Genomic DNA, 23,279 nt, shown 5'->3' on the forward strand with positions numbered 1-23,279 from the left:
AAATGACTGAACAACCCTTCAACTGTACGGGCTCTGTGGGTTTTGAGATCTAGCGACCCATCAAGAGGTGGGCCCTTCTCTGGCCCAATTCGAATCCATTTTCAATTTCAAATGAGCAAAAACCCACTAATTTAACAAAGCATGCAGCAAAGCAAAGGTAGAAGAATGATTAAAGGGAGGGAAGGAAGGAAGGAAGCCTAATGAATAATTGAATAAATGAGTAACGTCTGTGTGTTTGATGGTGGGGCAGCAAAGCTAAAAGATTTCATGGACCATATTTTATGCTGATGAACTTGTGGACAAAAAAGCATGAAAGTAGTTTCCCTTCTATGTGAAGCAAGATAATTTCGAATTCAGACATAATAATATGCAAGTCATACAATACAAGCACCAAACACAAATCTCTTCTGTCTGTCTTTTAAACATTTTGCATTGGAGACTCAATGTGAAAAGTGTAAAACAATACATGAATCTGTGAAGTAACTTGACCGATATAGATAACCGAAACTATGATTCTAATTAATTAGGTTGTAGACCTGGATTCAATTTGTGTCAATAAACAGGGTTAGCTACTCCACCAAGTGACCTCTAAGCCAAGGGCAGAGCTAGGAATTTTTTTCATCCTGAGCTACCAAGCACCAAACATTTACACAAAAAATTGTCCCACCAAGGTCAATCATCAATTCAAAATTATACATAGTAATAAGGTTCAAAGGTACATAACATATAGAAAAAAGAAAAACAAAACACACTATTTAAGCTGTAACCTTCGATGTTTTGTAGAATAGAATTCGTTTATTATTGAATCTGAATTGATATCTTCAACAAGCTCTCGTTCAATGTAAATCATCATAGGATCTACTAAAAACTCCTCTTCCATTTTATTGCGAAGAGCAGTTTTTAACATGTTTCACAGCTGAAAATGCTCGTTCTGTCATGACAGTGGAAACGGGTAGAGTCAAAACAAGATGAATCAATCTGTCATTCAAATTATAATGCTGCAACTTATTTGTTTCAACTAATCCGCGACACAATTCAGTGATGGTAGACATACTTTGAAAGCTCTTATGATGGAGCACATCAATTTTATAATGCTTTAACTGACATCTCAAATAATGCTTTTCCTTGACTTTTCATTGTGATTTATTCAAATTGAAATCCCCAAAACTTAAAAGTTTAGAAATTACCTTCAAATGATCCACTCTCGGTGTCATCGGCGAGCCTTGCTTCCGAGTTCCGAGACTTGGTGCTACCGAGCTAGTCCGCTGGAGGACCTGCAACAATTGGAGCTGGTGGATCGTGGACATACCATTTGTCCATTTGGGTTCTCTGTTTGTTGGGTTACTTGGGTATTATGTTTTTAGTATTAGGCTGGGCTATTGAAAATATATAAGTACTAAATATTTGCCAAAAAATTCACCCCCGCTACAACCCACCCAAGCCCAAAAGTGGCCCCGCCCTTGATCCGAGCCACTAGTTGGAGTCGTAAAGATAGTATGCATCACCCCGATGATCAAAGTTTGAATTCCCCTCATCGATTTCAAAAGGTTATTCCACCACGTGAATTCCTCATATGCCCTAAACACCCGCATGCTCCTCCTAGAATTACATTACAACCACTCCATTTCTCGTAGCGAGCCAGTGAACAAAAAAGCCAAGATCATATAGGATTATTTTATTTTTCAACTTAAATGCAGAGAAGTCAAAGATCATATGAAATTATTTTATTTTCAACTTAAATGCAAGGGATCCATGTAAAATCGACTCAGTGCTTCATATTTGAAATATTTGGGATATAAAAAATTTAGGATCCCTAAAAGCCAAGATCCAGCTTGCTTTCCATAGGTCCGAAATTCTCCATGAAAAATTGAAAACTGTTAACAAAGGCCTAGTTAGGAAGATACTTTAAAATGAAGAAAAAAAAATCAAGAGAGGCCTAGCCCAAAAGGAGCCCAAATAAGTGTTATATGCTAAGGGCAACTGCAATGATGCTTTATTTATTGGATCAACAAAAAAGTTAATCCGATCTTATTTCTATTACATAAAAAGTCAAGTCAACCATATCTCTCAATACAACTACATCAGCAAAATACATCTTCCAATACACAGTCACATCAGCAAAACATAAATTTCTATACATTATCCCTTCCCATTTAACATGGAGGCCAACAACATTTCATGCCTCTATGTTGTCCCCAACAAAACTACATCAAAACACACAATCTCAATACAACCATATCAACAAAACACATTTCTCAATACAATCATATCAGTAAAACACATTTTTCAATACAATCACATCAACAAAAGACAATATCTTTGTTGATCCAATAATAATTTATCATTGCAAGTGTCCTAATTAACATATCGGGCAGATGGGAAAGGATGGTGAATCATGAATGTCCAAATTATCCTCAAAGTTTCAAAACTAGGGGGGGTTGAAATTGTCGGCACCTCAAGTCCAGTCACAAAAGCTGCAAGATCACGTGTTAATTAGTTGATTGATAGTACTTTAAGACTGTGCCGTTTGCGTTCAAAACCAAGAATTATTGTTGTTAATTATGTGTTACAATAATAATAATATGTGTTATGTTTGTTTCAAAATTTCAAAAGATTTGTCATAAAATTTGATTCCAGTCTTGGATCGGACAGGCTGTCAATCCAACAAACAAAAAAGTCGACCAAAGCAAGGTTTAAGATCTGATCCAAAATACACGTGGCAGATCAATGTCTACGTGTAATTATGTGATCTGTTCCAAATAAAATTCTATTAATAGCCGAATAAAATGACTAATGTGCCCCTTAAAGCATTGACCGGATAAGTCAGATCTTACGAGTGATCCTGGATTAAATCACAAATCGTCGTTAAAAAAAAGAAAAAAAAGAAAAAAGAAAACCTTTGGGGTTTCAGTCAAATTCTTATAGTAATTGTATTCACAGATATTAAAAATAATTTATTTTTTTAAAAAACTTTTCCACTATGTTTTGATTCTTTTGAACCCTCACTATCCCGCTCACTCTTTTCAGGGAGTCGCTGAGTCAGGGGCCGACCTTCTCTCTAAAGCTCTCGGAGCTTTACTGCTTGCTTTGGAGGTGTATCCGGATCAATGTCAATGTGTGTATATGTATGTACATCTATGTAATGGATACACAAATCTGTAAATTTATTTCGCTATCTTAATGTGTTTTATGTGTTATTTGTTGTTAGATCGGTGAGAGTTCTATTGGTTTTAAGAATTTCCTGGAATATATGTTGAAGTTCTCGAGGATGGGTTTGTTAGGAAAATAATAATTTGTTGAAAATTTGAAGTTTTTGAACATTGGTTTGTTTGAAAAAGTGATAATTTGTTAGAATTTGATGTTTTCGAAGATGGGTTTGTAATAGAAATGTGGTTTATGGTCTAGTTACGTGATAAATGTTGGGGTGAATCTATGAGAAAATCATTTAGTAGTTTGGGGTCGGCTACATGATTTCTAGTAGATTCGTGTAGTCAACCCCCGACCTTGTGGATAAAAGCTCGGATGATGATGGTGATGGTATGGTTAGCTGATTTTGATGAGTTGTTTGGCTGCTGAGAAAGTGAGAGAAAATGAAAGAAATTCACTTCTGTTTTTTTTCTGTTAAAGCCTATTCTATGAACTACCGAAGGAGAATGAACGAAAGTTTCTGGAAAACAGGTTATTTGGATGTAGTTGGAGTTTCGATTTCGCAAGTTCTATTTTTGGAAACATACAACCCAGAGACTAGAGAATGAGACCCATAATTTTAATTTTTTCAAATCATGGTTTAGTCGTCAATTGGACGCATATTTGAATTCCTTTGAATTTTCCTTTCCTCCATCCGGTGTCAAAGATAATGAGAGTCTTAGGGTTCAGATTTGTAAACCCTTTTTCTTTCATTGTTTTCTTATTGAGATCCTTATGTATGTGTTTTTTATGTCTTCAAAGTTTTTATGAGTTTTTTTGGTGTTAAGGCAGTTTTGCTGATCTTGTATCTTTCACGTTACTCTTCAAGCCACTTGCTGCAGTGTTTGAATGAAAAATACGCTCAGTGAATATTTTCACAGCAATGAAGAGTTCTGGGTTATATACTATTAGAGCCACATATATTTCTCCCCCAGAGATCTCTTTAAGTAGACCCTAGAGAGCTGGAAAATCCTTCATTTATAACATCAAAGAGCAAGGATTTGTCCCCAGCAGATCCCCTCCTGAAATCTTAAGTGATCTGATGAGCTCCTTGTATGTGCTTCAGCATCTTCATTTGTTTTTTCTGCCCGATATTCAGGAAAGAGTGACTTATTTGAATTGTGTTTCACATACCTTGGATGTGATTGCTAAAGTAATTTGAACTTGAAAATGATTTCATGTATACTACTACTTATAGTGACAATTAAGACTTTTTTTTTTCTTTCTTTTATGAATCAATTTTCTATTAGAACCCTGCTATGCATTGTTCTTGTTGTAGCATCCCTCTTCTCCAGTGCACATTGCAATGACTCGATTCATCATGGCGTAACGCCTTATTTTTGTTCATTTTGTTGCAGACTAGGCTCCCAATTTCAGTTTGATATCTTATATTTTCCCTTGCTAACCTGTAAATATGAAGAAAGAGAATCTTGTCCCTGCTAACATTGGAGGTGTTGGTGGTCGATTAACACGTGCTCGAGCAGCAGTATTGCGTGCATCAGGGCAGCTGCCTCCTCTGAAAGTACCCACACAACAAGATCAGAAGAGAACTTCGCTAGCAAATGTAAAAAGAGCTGCTGCAGAGGATAAAAACCCCAGAGCATCTGGTGATGCATGTCTTCAACGTAAGAGGAAAGCAGTGCTTCAGGATGTCACAAATGTTTGTTGTGAAAACTCATATAGGAGCTGCTTCAATGCAAATAAAATTCAGGTTATTGTGCTGCTTTTCTAGATTTTCTAAATATCTAATCTGGTTTACTAAGATTTCATCACTAAGGGAAAATTATTCTTTTATGCTTTATATGGCTGATTTTTGGTTGCCTAATGTATAGACATTAATTGTTCCCAGATAGATAATGTCACTGTTACAAGTTGGTCCGAGCCTTGAAAGTTGATTTCAATCTGAAGAATTGGTTTATCTTATCATGTAGTATATAGAATCAAGAAAATATCCTCGGCTATGACTTCTACTTGAAATGCCTAAGTTGTTATAAGAGCCATCTGAATTTTATAATCTCTATAGTGAAGTCTTTTAAATTCATTCACCTGTCTACTTATTTCGTTCATTGAATCTAAATTTTACAACTGTTGTTTCTGACTGCCAGGGAAAGAAAACCAAGGAGGATAAAGAAGGCCATGTCAATTTGACCAAAGTTGCCGCTCCAGTTAGTACTAAACTTCTACCACTTGAAACTGATTCAAGCATAAAATTATGTCAAGAACCAGTGAGAATAGAACCCAAATCAGAGGTACTGTGTTCCGCAAATTTGCTAAAAGATTCATCTTTTACCATGAGGGAGTGTTGCATAGATGATCGTCAGCTTTCAAAGCAGAGTTCTGGGATGCATTCCCGAGCCAGAAATATTTCTATTAAAGGTTCACTCTCATTTCCCATTTTATCCTCTCTTGTCAAAACCTTGTGAAATAGCCAGCCAACTGACAACTTAACAAGAATGTGAAAATTGTGCATTGAATTGATTAGGCTAATAAGGACCCACATACCTTGTGAATCTAGTCTCCAGTAAGTATCTCAAGTCTTTTTTCAACCAAACTTTTAGTTCACCCACTTGATCAGTTGATCTTTGACAACTAACTCTCGAAATCACAATACAAAGTCTGGCTGGGCACAATGAGAAATAGTATTTTTTTTCACTAAGACAGCAATTAACAATATATGAATGCCTTTTGCATGCACTATTTGGCCTCCATATAAATTTGGAAAATTGTTTGTGCCTTTTGAGCCCATTTTCCTGAACATTCATGACAATGCATTAGTAAAATTGGTGGATTTTGGGTGAGGGGAATAGTATGAGTCACTCATGACCGCACTGGAAGGAAGTATTTCTTTGGAGTTCTGTTTTTTTCACTGTTTGTCTTCTTCTGCATCTTGCTGCATGCCAAAAACATTGACATTGTATCTCAAATTCTTACAGCTGAGAAATGTAGCACTTCTGACAATATGTTGAGATCAAGTGATCCGGACTTTACAGATATCGATTCTAATCACAAAGATCCTCAGTTTTGCACTGTATATGCCCCTGATATATATAGCAATCTGCGTGTTGCTGAGGTTTGTATGGATTCTTTTTCCCTAGCTATCATCCTACTTCTAATATATCAATTTTCCTGCAAATGCACTCCTATGATTGCACTGTTTGAGGAAATGTTATGGCATGTTCCAGAGCTACAAGAACCTCATGTAAATTTGCTTAAGTAAATTTTTAATGAATTTGAATACTTTTGCATGCTCCTGTATTTTCTTGTTCAACATAGTGGATTGTCAACATAGGTAATGGATACTTTCAGCCTAAATATGCATTTTTTTTTTTTTGTGTTTCTGCAGCTTGCCCGGAGGCCGTATCCTAATTTTATGGAAACAACACAGCGTGATGTTACTCAAAGTATGCGGAGCATCCTGGTTGATTGGCTTGTGGAGGTTAGCATAGTTTTAAAGAGAATTTAGTGTTTCTATTGGCTAGCTTGCACAAGCTTCTTTTGATGAATCTGAAGGAGTATTTAATTTAAGTTGTGGTTTTCCATGCATTTTCTTGTCGACAACTTGTATATACTTTCTGCTGTGACCAATGGATCTTAAATCTGATAAATGAAATCAATAAACTGTTCCATTTTATAGAAATAATCTAAAATCATTTATTTTCTTCAGGTATCTGAGGAATACAAGTTGGCATCAGATACACTTTACCTCACTGTACATCTCATTGATTGGTTTCTCTCTGAAAATTACATTGAAAGACAAACACTTCAATTGCTTGGTATTACCTGCATGCTGATTGCCTCGTAAGCTCTCTTATCTACTTCGAACTTCACTGCAGAACTTCTATAGATCATGCCATGATTTGGTTTGAGCATTAACTGGATAGGATCTGTGAGCAATGATGAACAACTATTATACTCAAAACGGTTCATATAATGCTTCTTAGGATAGTTGAACGAAATTATTAGATTACAATTCTTCCACAAAATGATGGCCAGATATGATAATTGCAAAAGGATATGAGGTCTGGAATATGTACTTGTAATTAGAAAGAGCATTTTATTTTGCATACTTGACATTGTTGTCCATTGGTTACTCAATTGCTTATAGTTCAGAAATCGACAGCTCTTTAGCAAATTATACCTGTTTGCTCTGTTATTGAATGTTTCTTTTCCTTTGTGACTTGAAGCAAGTATGAAGAAATTTGTGCCCCACGTGTGGAAGAATTTTGCTTCATAACAGACAATACTTACACAAGGGACCAGGTATGCGATAGTTACTTCGTAGAATTCTTCATACTATTAATTAAGAACTTTCTCATGATATCTGACCAGAAGAAATGGCAGGTACTAAAAATGGAGAGTCAAATAGTGAGATACTTTGGGTTTCAGATATTTGCACCCACTACAAAAACTTTTCTTAGGTACGTTGACCGATTCAGTGGTTGGATTTATATTGATTCTTCAAAGCATTGCTCTATATTCCTAATGCACTGCTTGTAAAATCATGCACAGGAGGTTTCTACGAGCTGCTCAAGCTTCGTACAAGGTAGAATGATTGTCATAGTTGGCCTTTGCTTTCGAGATGAACTTATGTTGTTTTTGGGACTAACTAACACATATATAATTACAAATGCAGAGCCCTAGTCTTGAACTGGAGTGCTTGGCCAATTATTTAGCTGAAATGACGTTGGTTGACTATAGTTTCTTAAATTTGCTTCCTTCTCTCATTGCTGCATCGGCTGTATTTCTTTCCAGATGGACATTGGATCAGTCAAGTCATCCATGGGTGTGTATAGTCCTACATATCATCTATATCCCTTGACGTTTTATAGTATTCACTAAAACCCGATTCTTATGTTTCTGGCAGAATCCAACTCTTGAGCACTACACTAATTACAAGACGTTGGACCTAAAAACCACAGTTCTCGCAATGCAAGATTTACAATGGAACACCAGTGGGTGTCCTCTGAATGCCATACGCATGAAGTATAGGCAAGAAAAGGTAATTAAATGTACAGAAAACAACTATGGTGATTTTAGACGCCTCTGCTTTTAAGTTGCATACATTATTACTTGAGCATTAAAGGTTCGTCTATCAATTTTCTAATGAGTTGGCTGTTCTAGCAGTTTAAATCTGTGGCTGCTCTGTCTTCTCCGAAACTGCTTGAAACACTCTTTTGAAGATAAACTGGATGATAAATCATTATCGGATGGGTTCCAAACGATACATATGATTCTCAGGTGAACGTTTGCTATGGCTTTTGGTCGTTCAGATCCCCACGAGGTTGTAGCTGATTCGTTAAACTTTACCACTTCTGCCAATTATGTTCTTCAAATACATTGCTTATAGTTTTTGTGACGTTACTGTGCTTTTGGTTCTTCCAAGCCGATGTCATAGCCGGGTTGAATTTGGTTACCTGAGATGTCAAGTTACTAAGCTTGAATTTGAATATCAACTTGTTGATAACTTTGTTCTACCACAATGTCGGATAAGGATGAGGTTTCTTGGTTTAAAGTTTGAAGGTTATGTAAACCAGCTAACTTGATGTAACTATTAGGCGCAGAATTATCGTTAATGGACCATCGTTCTATGTCGTTGTCGTGGTTTCTGTCCACTCATTGCAACTTTTACTTGTTAAGTACCTTGTGGGACAGCAATTAACGGCTTAAACTAGTGTTATCTATGTTTAATGATCAAGTGGGGTAAATCTTGGTGACTGAAAGTGGCATGTCTTTTGTTGTTTGTATTTATATCTGTTGAAAACAGAGGATACCAAGTCTTGGGCCCTCCACAAGAGTTGTGCTTGGCTCAGCCTCTTCAGTTGTCTTGAGCTACTTTAACACGAGATAATACAAGTTGTTGAAATAGACATTAGAGGCTGAAGAAGTTGTTTGGAGGGGCTGTCATCTTCATCTTCTTAAAAAAAAAAATGTACGAGTTTCGTCATCGACTGGTGCCCAACAGCTATTGATGAGTTGGTCTAAGTAGGGAAACTTTGTCAGGTTCTCAGGACAGTTTGTCTTCAAAAGCATGTCCTGGAATGCCAACGGTTAGGAATGCATTGCTTTCCCACTTCGACTAGAACTTGTCTAAGTCGGGTTTTGATGAACTACTTGCGAAGTATATGTTAAGAGTATAATATTTTACTTGCACAAATATCTTCTTCGGATTACCCCTACGAAAATGGTAAGGATCATTAGTGTTTGTCTCAGTTATGTCAAAAACTGAAATGGACGCACATGATCCATGTTAAATCGTATGCCGCACATGATTTATATAAAATCATGTGCGCCCATTTCAGCATGTGGGATCCGTAAGACTTGTGTTAGAGCACTTGTAATGGTGTGGTTTTGATGGGGCATGGATAAAAATGTGTACACAACAATGCAATTGTATTGTCCCAATTTTGTTGGGAACAACGTGAGGAAATGAACATGGGTGGCCTCTATGTTGGTTTCCAACATATAGGCCCCACTTATATCACACTCATAACTATACAAAATTAATATTGGGTCCCACATCTATTACACCAAGTCAATAAATTTACATTATCGTACCAATACACTTTGTTGGACCAACCACATGAACAAAACACGTTTTCCAATATATTTTATCGGCGCCAACGAAACCACCCCATTGTGATTGATCCTAAGATTAAGGGAAGCCTCAATAATTACTCGTTGCATGTGAAGTGGCAAACATTGAAGACATTATTTTTTTTTACTTGTTCTGATTAATGGTCAAAACTTTGCTCGTCTGACTCTTGGTTAATCTTCCCCAGTAGCAACCTGTCTAGTTTGTAGATGCCAACATCTAGGAATGTAGTATTGCTTTTTCCAAAGATTAGTGTTTGTAAATGCAAACAAAGTCCCCCCCCCCCTTCCCTGTTGTACTCTTCATGTGAAGCAAATTAAACACATTTGTTCGAAAGTCTACATATATATTTCTTCCCCAGTAACAACCTGCCTGGATTTTGGTTGCCAATTATTCATTTACCCCCCCAGTAGTAGCCGGTAGATAGTAACATGAACCTGAATATAAGTGATTACTGTTGTAACGCGCAAACTTGTTGAAGATGAATGATGAGATATCTACATGCATCACCCTTTGATTTAAAGTATTTAAGTATGTTGGAAATCGTGCAGGGATTATCAAATTTCCAGGAAGTAGACTAATTGTAGTGGTGACTGGTAGCACCCCCTCTCCATCCTTTTGACTGATTTGTAGATGCTTCATCAGCATTTGAGTAACAGATGAGATAACCAACTTGTTCTTTGGTTCTTGCCCCCTTTGCCCCTCTTCAATTGCCTCTTTTGACTCTACAATAACTACAATGGGCCTCTTATTCATTCCTAGTTTGACATTCTGTGTTTTTTTAATCATATATTTTAATAAATAGATCAACGGCTCAAATGCTATCGACCTTTTTTTAAAAAAAATTTTTGCTGTCCATATCAAATGCCTAGGCTCTTTAAAAAAGTAGCACTATATATGAAATGTGTGTTTGGTAAGAATATTTCTGGGAATGGACAGATTGGGGAGGATGTGCATTATGAATAGGTCCTATGACCGGTGCGCAAAAAATTTTTTAAACGGATAGTATTTGACATTATGAATCTAATGAAATATTTTTTTTTGTTCAAAATAAAAATCAAATTTATCATGATCGGACATGACAATTCTAGATCGTCTAATTTAAAATCAATTTTTTTTTTTCATAAAAGCTAAAAATTAATTTTAAAATGTGAAACGAAAATGTCTTGTAATGGGTGACAAGTGGGTCAATTTATGCAAGTTGATTAAGTTGGTTGAAAATAAATTGTGTTTATAAAAAACAAAAAAAAAGTCTCACCTCTTTCTCTATCCCTTTCAATTTCTTCAAATTACAACATGGTATCAGAGCATAAATTTTATCCTAATGACATCTTATATAGTCCACTTATTGGATTTCACATAACTGTATCCATAGTGCGAAAGGGTGTTAAAACTTGTAAAAAAAGTCGCATATCGATTTGGTGTAAGCCAACGATGAGAATAGTAAATGTAAGTCCAACCTCAACCATTCAAGAGGCCTTTCGAAAGACGAAATCACGTAATAGTGAGAATAACATCTCAAGTGGATTGGGGCAACCTCAAACATTCGAGACGTTTTTTGAAAGGCGAAATCACGTAATAATGATAATAATATCTCAAGTGTATTGGGGTGAACGTCTTTCATCTTGTTCTTCTATTTTTTACATACGCCTTCTCATCCCTCTCGATTTCTTCAAATTAGGTTCTACCAAGTGACGCATATACCTTAACCACCTAAAATGTATGGTTTGAGATTGGGTTGGCCAATTTGAAAGGACGTTGTTATGGTTAACTTAATAATAATAACAACATTTCTTTCTATTTCTGCTGGTCTTTTTTTGTGGCCGACTTTCTCCAAACGACGCAAAAAACAGGAAGCCACTTGTGGATCTATCAGGTATGCCAAATGTCCAAACTACCCATGACTTATCTAGTGGATGACCTAACTCCGACGTGGCAACGCGGATAGACATTTCCGTAATTTCACGAAACCTATCGACCCTTCCTCAGAAATCCCAGCTCAGCCTGAGGAGGAGGAGAGTTCAAGGAAGGAAAGACAGAGTCAGAGAAGGAAAGAAGAGAGAGACAGAGAGAGTCAGAGAGAGATAGAGAGAGGGAATGGCGGGTCTCACAATCTTATCGCCATCGTCACCGCCCAGACTGTTTTATAATGTCAGTACGAGTTCCTATAAATACCATAACTTCTCCGATTATAAATTCAAATTGCATTGCTTGCTTCATTCTCGTGATTTCGATTCTCTTCTCCCTTGTTGTTTCTCTAGACAATCCCAATCAACCAAACCTTCTTCTTCTTCTTCAAAGCTCTTCATAATGCCTACCCACCTCTTAAAATCAGGTTAATTTCTCTACTTGTCATTCAATTTCGTAATAGAATGTCCTCTCTTGGTAATTATATATGCTCCTACTCTGGGTTGGAGTTGCCTGTGTTCTTGATGTTTGAATTCATTTTCTTTTGATTATGCACAGAATTCTCTTCATTCATTGTTGGGTTTGGGACTTTGGGTTGTATCTAATGTTCGTCATTATTTTCTCTGCTCGTTGAAAATGTATGTAATTAGGGGGAAGATATTGAAATTTTGGGTGAAGCAAAAGAAAGAAGCCCTATGCCTTTTTGCTAATGATGAAATTCTGAATTCAATTAACTTTGCGAGAGCTTCACCTAGGAAACCCCTCCTAAGAGAAATCTAAACTTGAATGTAATATAATTATATACTAATTTGTAGTATTAGATTAATTACATTGATGTGAGAATGCTAAGTTCATTCTGTAATGCTACAGAATACTTGGATTGACATGAGAGAGTTAGTGGTTGGAATTTTGTTTTCAATGCATAAATTTTGGTTACTGCTATTATCTATTTTGTGCTGGTGGTCTGAGCTAGTGAACGGTCTCTTCTTTTCTCAATAGGCAGTGGACATTCTGGGATGCAAGACAATTCCATGCTGCATCACAATGCCAATGAAAGCACAGGTCGCAGATGTAGCCCATTGTATTCTACATTTCCCACAGCACCAGCCCAAGTGTCATCTGTGCAGGACCTTTTTGAATTTATATGCTCCGGCCCTCTCTTAAGCAAGTTAGGTCTGACACCGGAAATAATAGCCGAGTCCATTGACAAGTGGATATCGTATGGAACTCTATTGTGTCGAGTATTTAAAGTCAATGAGTTGTACCTTACGGTTCCCCAGAAGGCTAGGTTCTATCACTACTATATCCCAGTTTTCTTCTGGTGTGAGGATAAGATATCTAAGCACAGGTCCCAGTATAAAGATGGAGAAGAGATACCCCCTTTAGTGGTATTTACTCAAATTTCCCTTTATACACATTTTTTGATACAGCTGCAAGTCCCTTGCCTCTAAGAGGTTTGAAGGACTGAGTATGGTGAATCTGCAGCTTGATGAATATGCAGGAACACTGCAGATGTTCTAATTAGTGAGTAGTTCTGTACAACTTGTGATACTGACAACTGGTCTGTGATGCAGATTGGGTTTAGTGCTCCTCAAGGCTGTGGAAAAACCACACTTGTCTTTGCCCTCGATTATCTTTTCAGAGTCAGTGGCAGGTATGTTGCTGAGCAGTGCAATTTTTATTGAGTTGCTTGCAGCAAATGGCTTTAGATTTTCCGGTAGAAAGAAAGACAAAATTACTTACATTAATTTCATTTTCAGCAAGTCTGCAACAATTTCCATTGATGACTTCTATTTGACGGCAGAGCATCAGGTACTTTTGTGAGATACTGGCTATTTTTAATTATTGACTTGTGATGAAATGTTACTGACGTTGCATTTGTTTCCTGATGGAATGTTACAAACATTGCAGGCTAAACTTAGGGAACAACATCCAGACAATGCCCTTCTTGAGGTAGCAACTGGGTTATATTCTCTGAACATTAATCAAATTGCTTCTTCATTTTGATTGAAAACTAAAGATAGTTTCTTTCTTTTGTGTTTGACTTCAGTATCGCGGAAATGCTGGAACGCATGATCTTCCATTCTCCATTGAAACACTCACAAGTTTAACTAAATTGAATAAAGAGGGTGAGTATCTCCTTCACTCTTCTTCATTTGTATTTTATTTTCAACGTGTATTGATTTTCATCCTACAAATTTCAGGTACGAAGATGAAACTACCTCGATATGATAAAGTAAGTGCAATTAATCATCTAAATTTTAGATTCCTGATTACTTTTATTCAGCCAGATTACTTATTGTAGATTGTCTCTAGTGCAGTCTGCATATGGTGGAAGGGGTGACAGAACAGATCCTTCAGAGTGGCCAGAGATTGAAGGCCCTCTAACAGTAAGTGATTTTTTTTTCCTTTATTACTTGCAAAATGGGTGGATTTTATGTTCTTATGAAATAGTTAATGACTGACAGAATATATGCCATCAAGTAACACAGTTATGTCGAAATAGAGTTATAATAAGGTTATATGTTAACTACCTGCACCATGGTTCACTGGCATGGGTAATTACCATCAACCTGCCTGATGCAGGTTTGAATCCCCCATCCCCTGAAACTAGATGAAAATTGTTGAAGTTTAAAATTCTATTAGAATGGGTTTGGAATGCACAAATTCAATTGATTACGATCTGCTGAAGGACATTAAAATCCTAGCTCTTCCTCAAATTTTTGGATTAAATATTACAATGACTTTCATGCTGATTACACTTGCTGTGGGTGATCATTCAGGTCGTTCTGTTTGAAGGTTGGATGCTTGGTTTTAAGCCACTTCCAACAGAAGTTGTCAAAGCCGTTGATCCACAGGTTAGAACTCGGACATTTACATAGATCTTATTCTGATTCATTTTTTTAACTTTCTTACTCAAGTAGTAACACTCATCGTCCTAATTGATGTCAAATTTCGCAGCTGGAGATGGTAAATAAATATCTTGAAGCTTATCATGATGCATGGGACAAATTTATCGGAGCATGGATAGTCATCAAGATTAACAACCCAAGTTGCGTATACCAATGGCGTTTGCAGGCAGAGATTGCCATGAGGGAGGCAGGAAAGCCTGGAATGTCCGACGTGGAGGTTTGTATTTTTGTGTTACTACTTGAATCATATGTTCCGGTGCTTCACTAGTTTTGTCGATTCTGATTTTACTTCTTGAGTACTGACATTCTTGGGGGTGTGATTATACTGCAGGTGGAAGATTTTGTTTCCCGTTACTTACCTGCATACAAAGCATACCTTCCCACCCTTTACTCTGAAGGACCGAACGGACCAGAACCAGAGCATCTTCTTGTGATTGATATCGATGAAGAAAGGAATCCCATTTTAGGCAACTAAAGAATCAATGCATACTTAGATCCATCACTGCATTTGAAGCCTCTATTTTTTATTTTTTTTTGTTTCTTATATATGTAGCTCGATTGGAATTTGGGCAGTAACATCATTGTTAAGAAGCAATAGAAATGTAAGATGTAAATACAGTAATATGTAGTTTCTGAGATTGAAATGGGAAAAGAAATAGAAAAAGTAGTAGTTTTTATTGAACAAAGTCTATACAAGTTCCTTATCGAATTTCAAAAGTGATGGACACAGATGATGTTGGAAGCTTCAACCTTGTAAGAAGAATGTTAAGCATGAATGAATCCCATGGCCCTTGCATTATCTTTTTCCTTTTTTCTCAATTGTCATAGAAGTTGATAGAATTGGCTTGGCTGGACTCTCTCTTCTAAGTTCTAATTAAAGCTAACCACCAAAAGTTGGACCCTTTCTTAATGTCTTTTGATTTGTTTGAAGCGATTCCACTTCAAAAAACATAGACGGCACGACAACCTCGTCAGCAGTAGTAATCATAAAAGCAGGATTTGGTCAGATATTATCAAGAGCTTGGCCTACATTGGGTGGACAAAACGTGCAAGATCATGTATTGCAAACAGCCTTGATTACCCAATAAAGTGTCGGTGGTGGGATGTATTCGAATATGTACAAGTCAAAGTGGGTCGTCTTTCATAACATTCAACGGCTAAAAATATGACGTCCCGAGAGAAGTTTTTCACTTAAGGACAGAAGTTTTTCACTTAAGGACAGAGTAAATTAGATTAGAACTCAATACATTAGAGCAATTACAATGTTGGTTTTTTGTTAGGGCATGAATAATGTTTGTGGATTTTTATGTTTTGTTGATGTGGTTATATTGGTGAATGTGTGTTTGTTGATGTGGCTGGACCTACAAAATATATTGATATAATAGTGTAAATTTGTTGGCTTGATTTTTGTGTAATAGAAGTGGGGTCAGTATTGATTTAAAGTTAAAAATATGTTTATGTGTGAGATAGTCCCATTTGTGTATAAAGCAAAACAAGCATATGGGCCAAGCAAACCCTATGCTTCCATGCTTGCCCCATGAAAATAAGACCAATAAATTGGCATCATTGTAGCCCATATCATGGCCCAGAAAAATGATTCTAAATTCCATCCATGCCCCCTTAAATAAGTCCCATTGTGATTGTTTTTACAAAGTATTACTTTTAGTGAAAATCGAACTCAAAAGTTTTTGAATCCATATAATTTAACCCCAGAGAGATTTATCACTAGGCTATCACCCGAGTGGTTGTCTACTCGTATAAACTGTTCATCTAAAATTGAAATATACAAATAGGAAAGAACCATAACACTGCAACTATGGAAGATGAAGGTTCATGCTAGATTTCATCTGTTATTGTGGAAAATAATCTGGATATTCTGCCTACTAGGGCTCGATTGTCGGTTATTTTGTATATTCCAGAGGAACAGCAGCTTTGTCCTATTTGTAATCTTGAAAGGGAAACTTTGGATCACCTCATGTTTGGATGCTCGATTTCTCTCTTGGTTTGGAGCAATTCTAGATGGATCACGAATGTGCCTACCTTGGTTCATGGAGGAAGGGCGGATTGGGTCAAGGTGTTGATGAACCCCCATCTGATTGGTATTTCTAGAGAGGATTGTCAAGCTTTTCAATTGTTGGTTTTGGTGACTTTTGACCAAACTTGGAGGTATAGAAATGATGTTCTTCATGGGACTCCAGTGAGATCAATTAACCTGGTGGTAGCTCAAATTCAGCATGTTCATAATCAATATTGTCAAGCTTGGAGGATTTCTCGCTATGTTCAAAATATTATTCATCCAAATTGGGTTCCACCTCCTTTGAATTGGATCAAGGTAAATTTTGATACAGCTATGGGTCACAACTTTACTGCTTCAGCTGCCATTGCTCGGTCTTCAGGTGGGGATATCATTTTTGCTTCAGTTTCATGTGCTGTCCGGGTAGATCCAGTTGTTGGTGAGGCTTTGGCTTTGAGATTGGGTGTCCAACGATGTCTAGATCTCAGGCTGCAGGAGGTGCAATTCGAAGGGGATGCTTTGATTGTTGTTAATGCGGTTGCGCGGTTGCTCAACCGGATTTGGTCTCTCTTTGGGCTATTGAAAATCTAATAGAAGGGACTCGCAATCAGCTAAACAAACTTAAGAGTTGGTCTATTTCAAAGATTAGCAGACATCAAATGTCTTGGCGGATTCCTTCGCCAAATGGGCCGCTACCTTGAGACTTTCAGGTAGCATTCGCAATCACCGACTTCCAGAGTTGCAATATTGGTTGTATAGTGGGTGCGATCCCCCGGATCATTGTTTTGGTCTGGCATGATATGGTTTGTAGTTGGTGTTTCTTGTCTCTTTGTTTGCCATACGAAAAAAAAAGAAAAAGAAAAAAATGAATGTAGTCAAGATCTCACTTGTTTATGGTGGGGAAGGTTTTGTAAATTCATGCATGGGCCATAAGGACTGGGCTTTAGCCCATGCTTGGTCAAAATTCTTAGTAAGGACTAAGGAGGATTAATGGTACTGGGCCTGACTTCCCAACGAAATGTCATTTAGATAATTTGGGCTTGGTGAAGCCCATTATATGAAGTTACGAACAACCGCAACCTTCACGTACTAGCAACTCTGTTCCTCCGTTACGCCCTCACCGATGGCGGTGGCAACCCCACCACTTCCTGTGGTTGATTTAATTAAATTCTAAAATTCATGACTTAAAATTAATAACAAGGACGACAACATAATTTCATTTTCTCACTCTGATTCAAAATTCGAGCAATCGTCTGATGATGTTAGTTGACTAACCACTCACTGTTTGACGAGTGTAAAGAAAAGGACGGTTGGGATTCATTCATTTAGGTGCACACTATGATGCGCTCTGCACATAATCAAACAATCATACAAACAACCCGAGATAGGGAGCAAGTGGGCTACATTCACGAAATTATATTGTTTGTTTTGAAGTTTCGATTCCTATAAATACATGAGATTACCCTCATGAATTTATTCCTCTCAAATCGTAAATGGGCAAAATCCAACTCATCAAGTTAGAAAAAGACCTAATTTTTGTTTGGGAATTGGAATGGACAACATAGGACTTTTGATGTTGTTTAAGATGGAGGAAAGCAGAATTGTATGGGGACCCACATGTCTTGTTTGTTTGGGTGTTATTGGAAGCGCAAGTCAACCAGAAAAGTACAGAGGTGGATGAACCATGTGGTCGTTGTCTGTTTGTCGGTATTCTAGTCTTTCCCCTGATGATGGACAGGATGAATCCAAACACACAACAGGAAAATTTTGACTCCATTTTTTCTCAATAATTTTGATTACCTTTTATTTATATTCTTGTTATTAACAAGATGGTTTATTTTCTTTTCTTTTAAAACAAAATCAGGGAGCACCATGATCATATATAGCTTTTGATTTTTCTCGAGAAAATTCATGGAACATGCATGGGAGAAAGTTCGTGAATATATTAACGAACATGGGTGTGTTGTGTTTCTTTGGTTATGATCAGATGGAGTCATTAGAAGGATCTCAATCCAGTCTATACAAATCTTTTATATATACAGACACAGTGCCTGAAAAGAGTGAAACCACATGACACACAAATGCTTAACTACCACCTTGTCCCACATAATATTTACGATCTCTTGATCTTAATTCATCGGATATATGGGAGGCTCTACACTTATTGTAGCTAAAATTCGTTACAAATATCCTTCCAAAAATCATGTTAAATCATGATTTCTTTTTTCAACATATCATATAAGGGTTTAGGAGTTATGATTTAAGGTTTAGGGTTTAAAATTTAGAATTTGGAGTTTTACGAATTATGATTATTTTAATCACTTGACAATAGCCTAATTGGTTGTCGATCTGTTGCGAATTTAGGGCCTACAGTGTCTGAGATAGGGAGTTCAAACCAACTAGTTGAGATATTTCATTGTGAAATATCGTTTCCGTGGGCTTGTCCCATTATTGGGTCTCTACCCGCATGGGCTTCGACTAGTCTTACCTGTTGCCAGCGTAATGCGGGTTGTTCTGGCGACGCGAGGTTTACATCAACTCAACTGTTCTAAGGATATATTGGGCTGATTGGTTCCTCGGTTATCAAAAAAAAATTATGATTATTTTTTTTTCATAATCTATTGTATTCTAACTTATTATGTGCACTAAAATTCTCAATTAATAACACATTCTAAGTCATGATTTAATATGGTTTTGGGTAATTGTTGTCTATTTTAGCTACACTAATTGTAGTCCCTATCCCTTAATTGATTAATACTTCAACTGCAAATTCTAGTAGTTAGTATGTCAATTTGTGGGTTTGCTAAGACAACATTGTAATTTGTCACATGGTTTGGAATCATTCTTATTTTTGTCACATGAAAGCAATTCAAGTGGAATGATTGTTTGTTGAACCTTTAATTAATTTGTATCTTTCTTCTACACACTCATTATGATTATTATCAAGCATGCATCCAAACACGGCCTGTTACTAAAACATACATACATACATACATATACATAAAACAAAAGGAATTTCTATTGAAATTAAGAGTTTGGTGCATCCAAATTCAAATCCATGCTTGAATTTTAAGTCCTTGTAATGATATATTCTCGAACGTTGTCAATGTCCAATGTTGATAAATTGTTCATTAGTCTAAAATTTCATAATGAGAGCAGGACGAATAAATGTAGAGTTGGCCTGAAACTGAAATTCAAGAGAGAACCCTGTCTTTTTTATTAATTTTCTCTAAGTCATGATCACTTGAGATTCTTCTTGCGATCCATGAAAATGGACAACCACTTACCATAAAGGTCATGGGGGCACAATGGCCTCCTTCCAATGGGCGTTTGAGATTTTTCTTGCGATCACTTACCATAAAAGGTCATGGCTTGGTTGGCAATGGGCGTGAGTTCGAATTCCGTATGCGTATGGATATTGTGTAAACTTATAACAAGTCATTGATCGGGCCAAATTTCATGAATCAGATATTGTTGGGAGGGGTTTATGCCAACCTATACTTTGGTGAAGCTGTGTTGTCTGACTCGCCCTTTGAATAGTACTAAGTATTGCTCGAACCAAACATTACACGACGGGTGAATACCCTTATGATCATGCCCAGTGAGGTAGCCTATACTTTGTATGGTGGGACTATAGTGACCGACTCGCCATTTGAACAATAGCTATCACTCAAATTGGAGATTTCAATGGATGGGTACCCTTGTGGTTTCACCCAAAGAGGTAGCTAACAGCCTAACGTTGTTCATCTCTGTCCAGCCCCTTTTAAAAAAGGGACAAACATCGCCCTTCAAATATAGGTATGGCTTAATTAAACTGAACATTTCACAGTGGGTGGGTACCCCCTATGATCATGCGCAAGGAGATAGTATGTACTTTGGTGGGACTGTAGTGACTGACAATGTGCACTTTGGTGGAACTATGGTGATTGACCCGCCCTTTGAATAGTAGGTATTGCTCAAATTGGACATTTCACGGCGGGTGAGTACCCTTATGATCATGCCCAGGGAAGTAGCATATACTTTGGTGGGATTATAGTGATTGACTTGCCATTACCCGCCCTTTGAATAGTAGGTATTGCTCAAACCGAACATTTCACAGTGGGTGGGTACCCCTATTATCATGCCCAGTGAGGTAGCTTGTACTTTGATGGGATTATAATGACTAACTCGCCATCTGAGCAGTAGTTATAACTCAAATTGGAGAATATTTCACACTGGGTGGGTACTCTTGTGGTTGGCTAACGTTGGTCGTCTCTATCCCCTTTTAAAAAAGAACAATCATCGCCCTTTGAATAGTAGGTATGGCTTCAGCCAGACATTTCATAGCGGATGGGTACCCCTATGATCATGCTCTGGGAGATGGTATGTACTTAATTTGGTGGGATTGTCGTGAGTGACCTGCCATTTGAGCAATAGCTATAACTCATAGTTAAAATGAAATAACTAAAAAATCTCTATAATATTAAAATTATAAAAACTTAATAAGTTCTTTGTTTACTAATTATTAACTTCATATTCATTATAAAAAATAATAATACATAATAAAAAAAATCATAAATATAAAAGAGAATAATATAAACTAAATAGATAAAGAATAAAAAAGGAAGACAAAGAGAAAGAATAGAAAATCGAGAGAGATAAATATAAAATAAAAAGAGCGAATATAAGAGTAAGGGGAGATATAAACAATGCTATAGTGGTTACCCAAATGTAAAGGACTACTCTAGCTGCTGTTATGCAAAATACGTAACTCATATGTAATCTAATGAAGATATGTTTTTGACGATATTTTTTAATTTTACTAGTTCTCTTTATTTGTTTTTTAAAAATCGAGAAAAAAAATCATATTTAGATAATATGATGCGAGTGGTCTAACAGACACAAGCAATTCAAGTACCAAATAACATGCACAATTCCAAAGCGAATAGAATAATTTGTATCTAGGGTTTTATATCCCAATTTAAACAAGAAAGTTATAATTTGATGCTGCAAATAATCATATCTGCTTAAAACAAATACATATATATATAACCAGAACTAGTTTAACAGAATAATAATAATACCCAAAAAAAAAAAAGAAGAAAACTTAAGTCTAGTTACGCTCCTCTTTCATTTGTGGGACTCAGTCATTAATGATCTTCCCTTGAAGCTCCCTCGAGAGTATTGCCCCCTTTGAGGTGCAATTTAAAACCTTTGGCTTCTGATCTCTTCATGATTCTCAGCCTCTTGCATCCTTCTACAAACATTCTGTAAATTAACACCAATTAACCATCCATTAGCCTCAACACACAACATGTGATAAAAACATAATTGGTTTTGCTTGCCATCAAATTTTCAGTGAAATAATTAGACTACATATGATGAGTAGTAGGTAAGATCCAACATATAGACGTATAGTAGGATCCCCATACCAGCTCTCACAAGGCCAAATGTTTCTTGAAGGTAGAATACAAAGGAACATTTGTTTCTATATCTTTTCTTTTGTTTGCTAAGGCAAGCATTGCACATTTTCTTACCAAACTAAACTTCAAATTAATCAATTAAACCATTTTTTTTTTGTAATCACTGGGGGAACCACCACAAGACAAGGTCCTTAGGGCCGAGCCCTGTGCTGTAACCTCCAGGCAAGTCATGGGCCTGTCCAAGAAGCTCCTGGACCCAACATGCCACTAACCCACACTAGGCCCAGCATCCACGACGCAATTAATGCGAATATTTCAACTCGAACCCGGGTTGGGCGGGTATCCCGTTGGTAAGCAAACCACTGAACCAAACTCGTAGGGATATCAATTAAACCATTTGACGATAACCTAACTGGTTATCCCTCCGGATTTAAGAGTAAAAAATCTCGTCCAAGGTCAGAAATTCAATTCTCACTGCACACTACTTTCAAGTGGTTTGCGTTAAATTTCAACCCAATTAACCTGTTGGGCTGGTCTAACTTGACCCGATTTCGGACTTAGTAAACTGTTAACTGTTTATAGAACACGCCTGAGTTGTTCCCGATTACCAAGAAAAAGGTACATATAGTACACTACATTAATAATGTTTGGTTATATTTGGAGAGGTACTTACCGCCAGGGAACGTCTCCAACTAGCATCCAATCTCCATCTTTGTCTTCATATATAGGCACGTAATCCGACCCATTTTCTTCATCCTCCATTCTTAATGATTTGCCTATCAAATTAACAAACACAATTAAGTTAATTAATCCAAAATTACAATTTTAAATAAAAGACCCAAATTTAATTAATTTATGATGAATACTCACCTATACCAAAACATCCAAACAGCTTATCCAAAGCCAAAGCAAGATCCGAATACCCTTTGTGCACACTCAGATCAATCTTACGAAGAAACGGAGCCCCATCCATGCTAACCTTGATGTACATTCTCGACATTTCACTCGTAATATTTTTCTTCCTGTATGAACAAACCGGCGGCCAACCAACCACTTGTGTCTTGCTCTCTTTGTCCGAAATCTCCGAAAAGCCCCTCTTCTTCTCATTTTTATCCTGACCACCACCGCACCGGCCCGGGAGACCTAATCGGAGCTCCGTGATCTCAAGCTCCAAACCACCACCTTTTTCCATCTCTTAACAAGTTTTATTTCAGAGAGAAGAAGATATATGGGTTCAGTTTTTATACAGAGTAAGAGGGGGAGAG

The 23,279-nt window shown here is 36.9% G+C and overlaps 3 protein-coding genes across 4 annotated transcripts; 2 read left to right on the forward strand and 1 right to left on the reverse strand.

Moving 5' to 3' along the window:
• Positions 1-2,973: 2,973 nt before the first annotated feature.
• On the forward strand, positions 2,974-8,900 carry LOC120010964 (cyclin-A2-4). 2 transcript variants are annotated; one of them, XM_038861931.1, is made up of 12 exons: positions 2,974-3,125; positions 4,545-4,897; positions 5,292-5,562; positions 6,120-6,256; positions 6,530-6,622; positions 6,851-6,984; positions 7,371-7,446; positions 7,528-7,604; positions 7,696-7,729; positions 7,820-7,969; positions 8,051-8,185; positions 8,311-8,900. In XM_038861931.1, exons 2-12 carry the CDS (start codon positions 4,601-4,603, stop codon positions 8,362-8,364), a joined length of 1,458 nt encoding a protein of 485 aa, XP_038717859.1. In that variant the 5' UTR covers positions 2,974-3,125; positions 4,545-4,600; the 3' UTR covers positions 8,365-8,900. The 2 variants fall into 2 exon arrangements, with proteins under 2 accessions (XP_038717859.1, XP_038717860.1); XM_038861932.1 differs by having other exon boundaries at positions 3,018-3,115.
• Positions 8,901-11,824: 2,924 nt separating this feature from the next.
• On the forward strand, positions 11,825-15,397 carry LOC120010965 (D-glycerate 3-kinase, chloroplastic). The gene is made up of 11 exons (XM_038861933.1): positions 11,825-12,113; positions 12,686-13,074; positions 13,261-13,340; positions 13,447-13,498; positions 13,598-13,639; positions 13,737-13,815; positions 13,891-13,922; positions 14,008-14,076; positions 14,470-14,544; positions 14,648-14,815; positions 14,930-15,397. The coding sequence occupies exons 1-11, from the start codon at positions 11,876-11,878 to the stop codon at positions 15,071-15,073; spliced, it is 1,368 nt and encodes a 455-aa protein (XP_038717861.1). The 5' UTR covers positions 11,825-11,875; the 3' UTR covers positions 15,074-15,397.
• A 6,174-nt stretch (positions 15,398-21,571) lies between these two features.
• Positions 21,572-23,279, reverse strand: LOC120011267 (auxin-induced protein AUX22). Its single transcript, XM_038862344.1, has 3 exons — positions 22,885-23,279; positions 22,688-22,790; positions 21,572-21,859 (listed from the first exon to the last, which is right to left on the reverse strand). Exons 1-3 carry the CDS (start codon positions 23,204-23,206, stop codon positions 21,742-21,744), a joined length of 543 nt encoding a protein of 180 aa, XP_038718272.1. The 5' UTR covers positions 23,207-23,279; the 3' UTR covers positions 21,572-21,741.

This window comes from Tripterygium wilfordii, chromosome 12, assembly GCF_013401445.1.
Source record: "Tripterygium wilfordii isolate XIE 37 chromosome 12, ASM1340144v1, whole genome shotgun sequence".
Taxonomy (NCBI): domain Eukaryota; kingdom Viridiplantae; phylum Streptophyta; class Magnoliopsida; order Celastrales; family Celastraceae; genus Tripterygium; species Tripterygium wilfordii.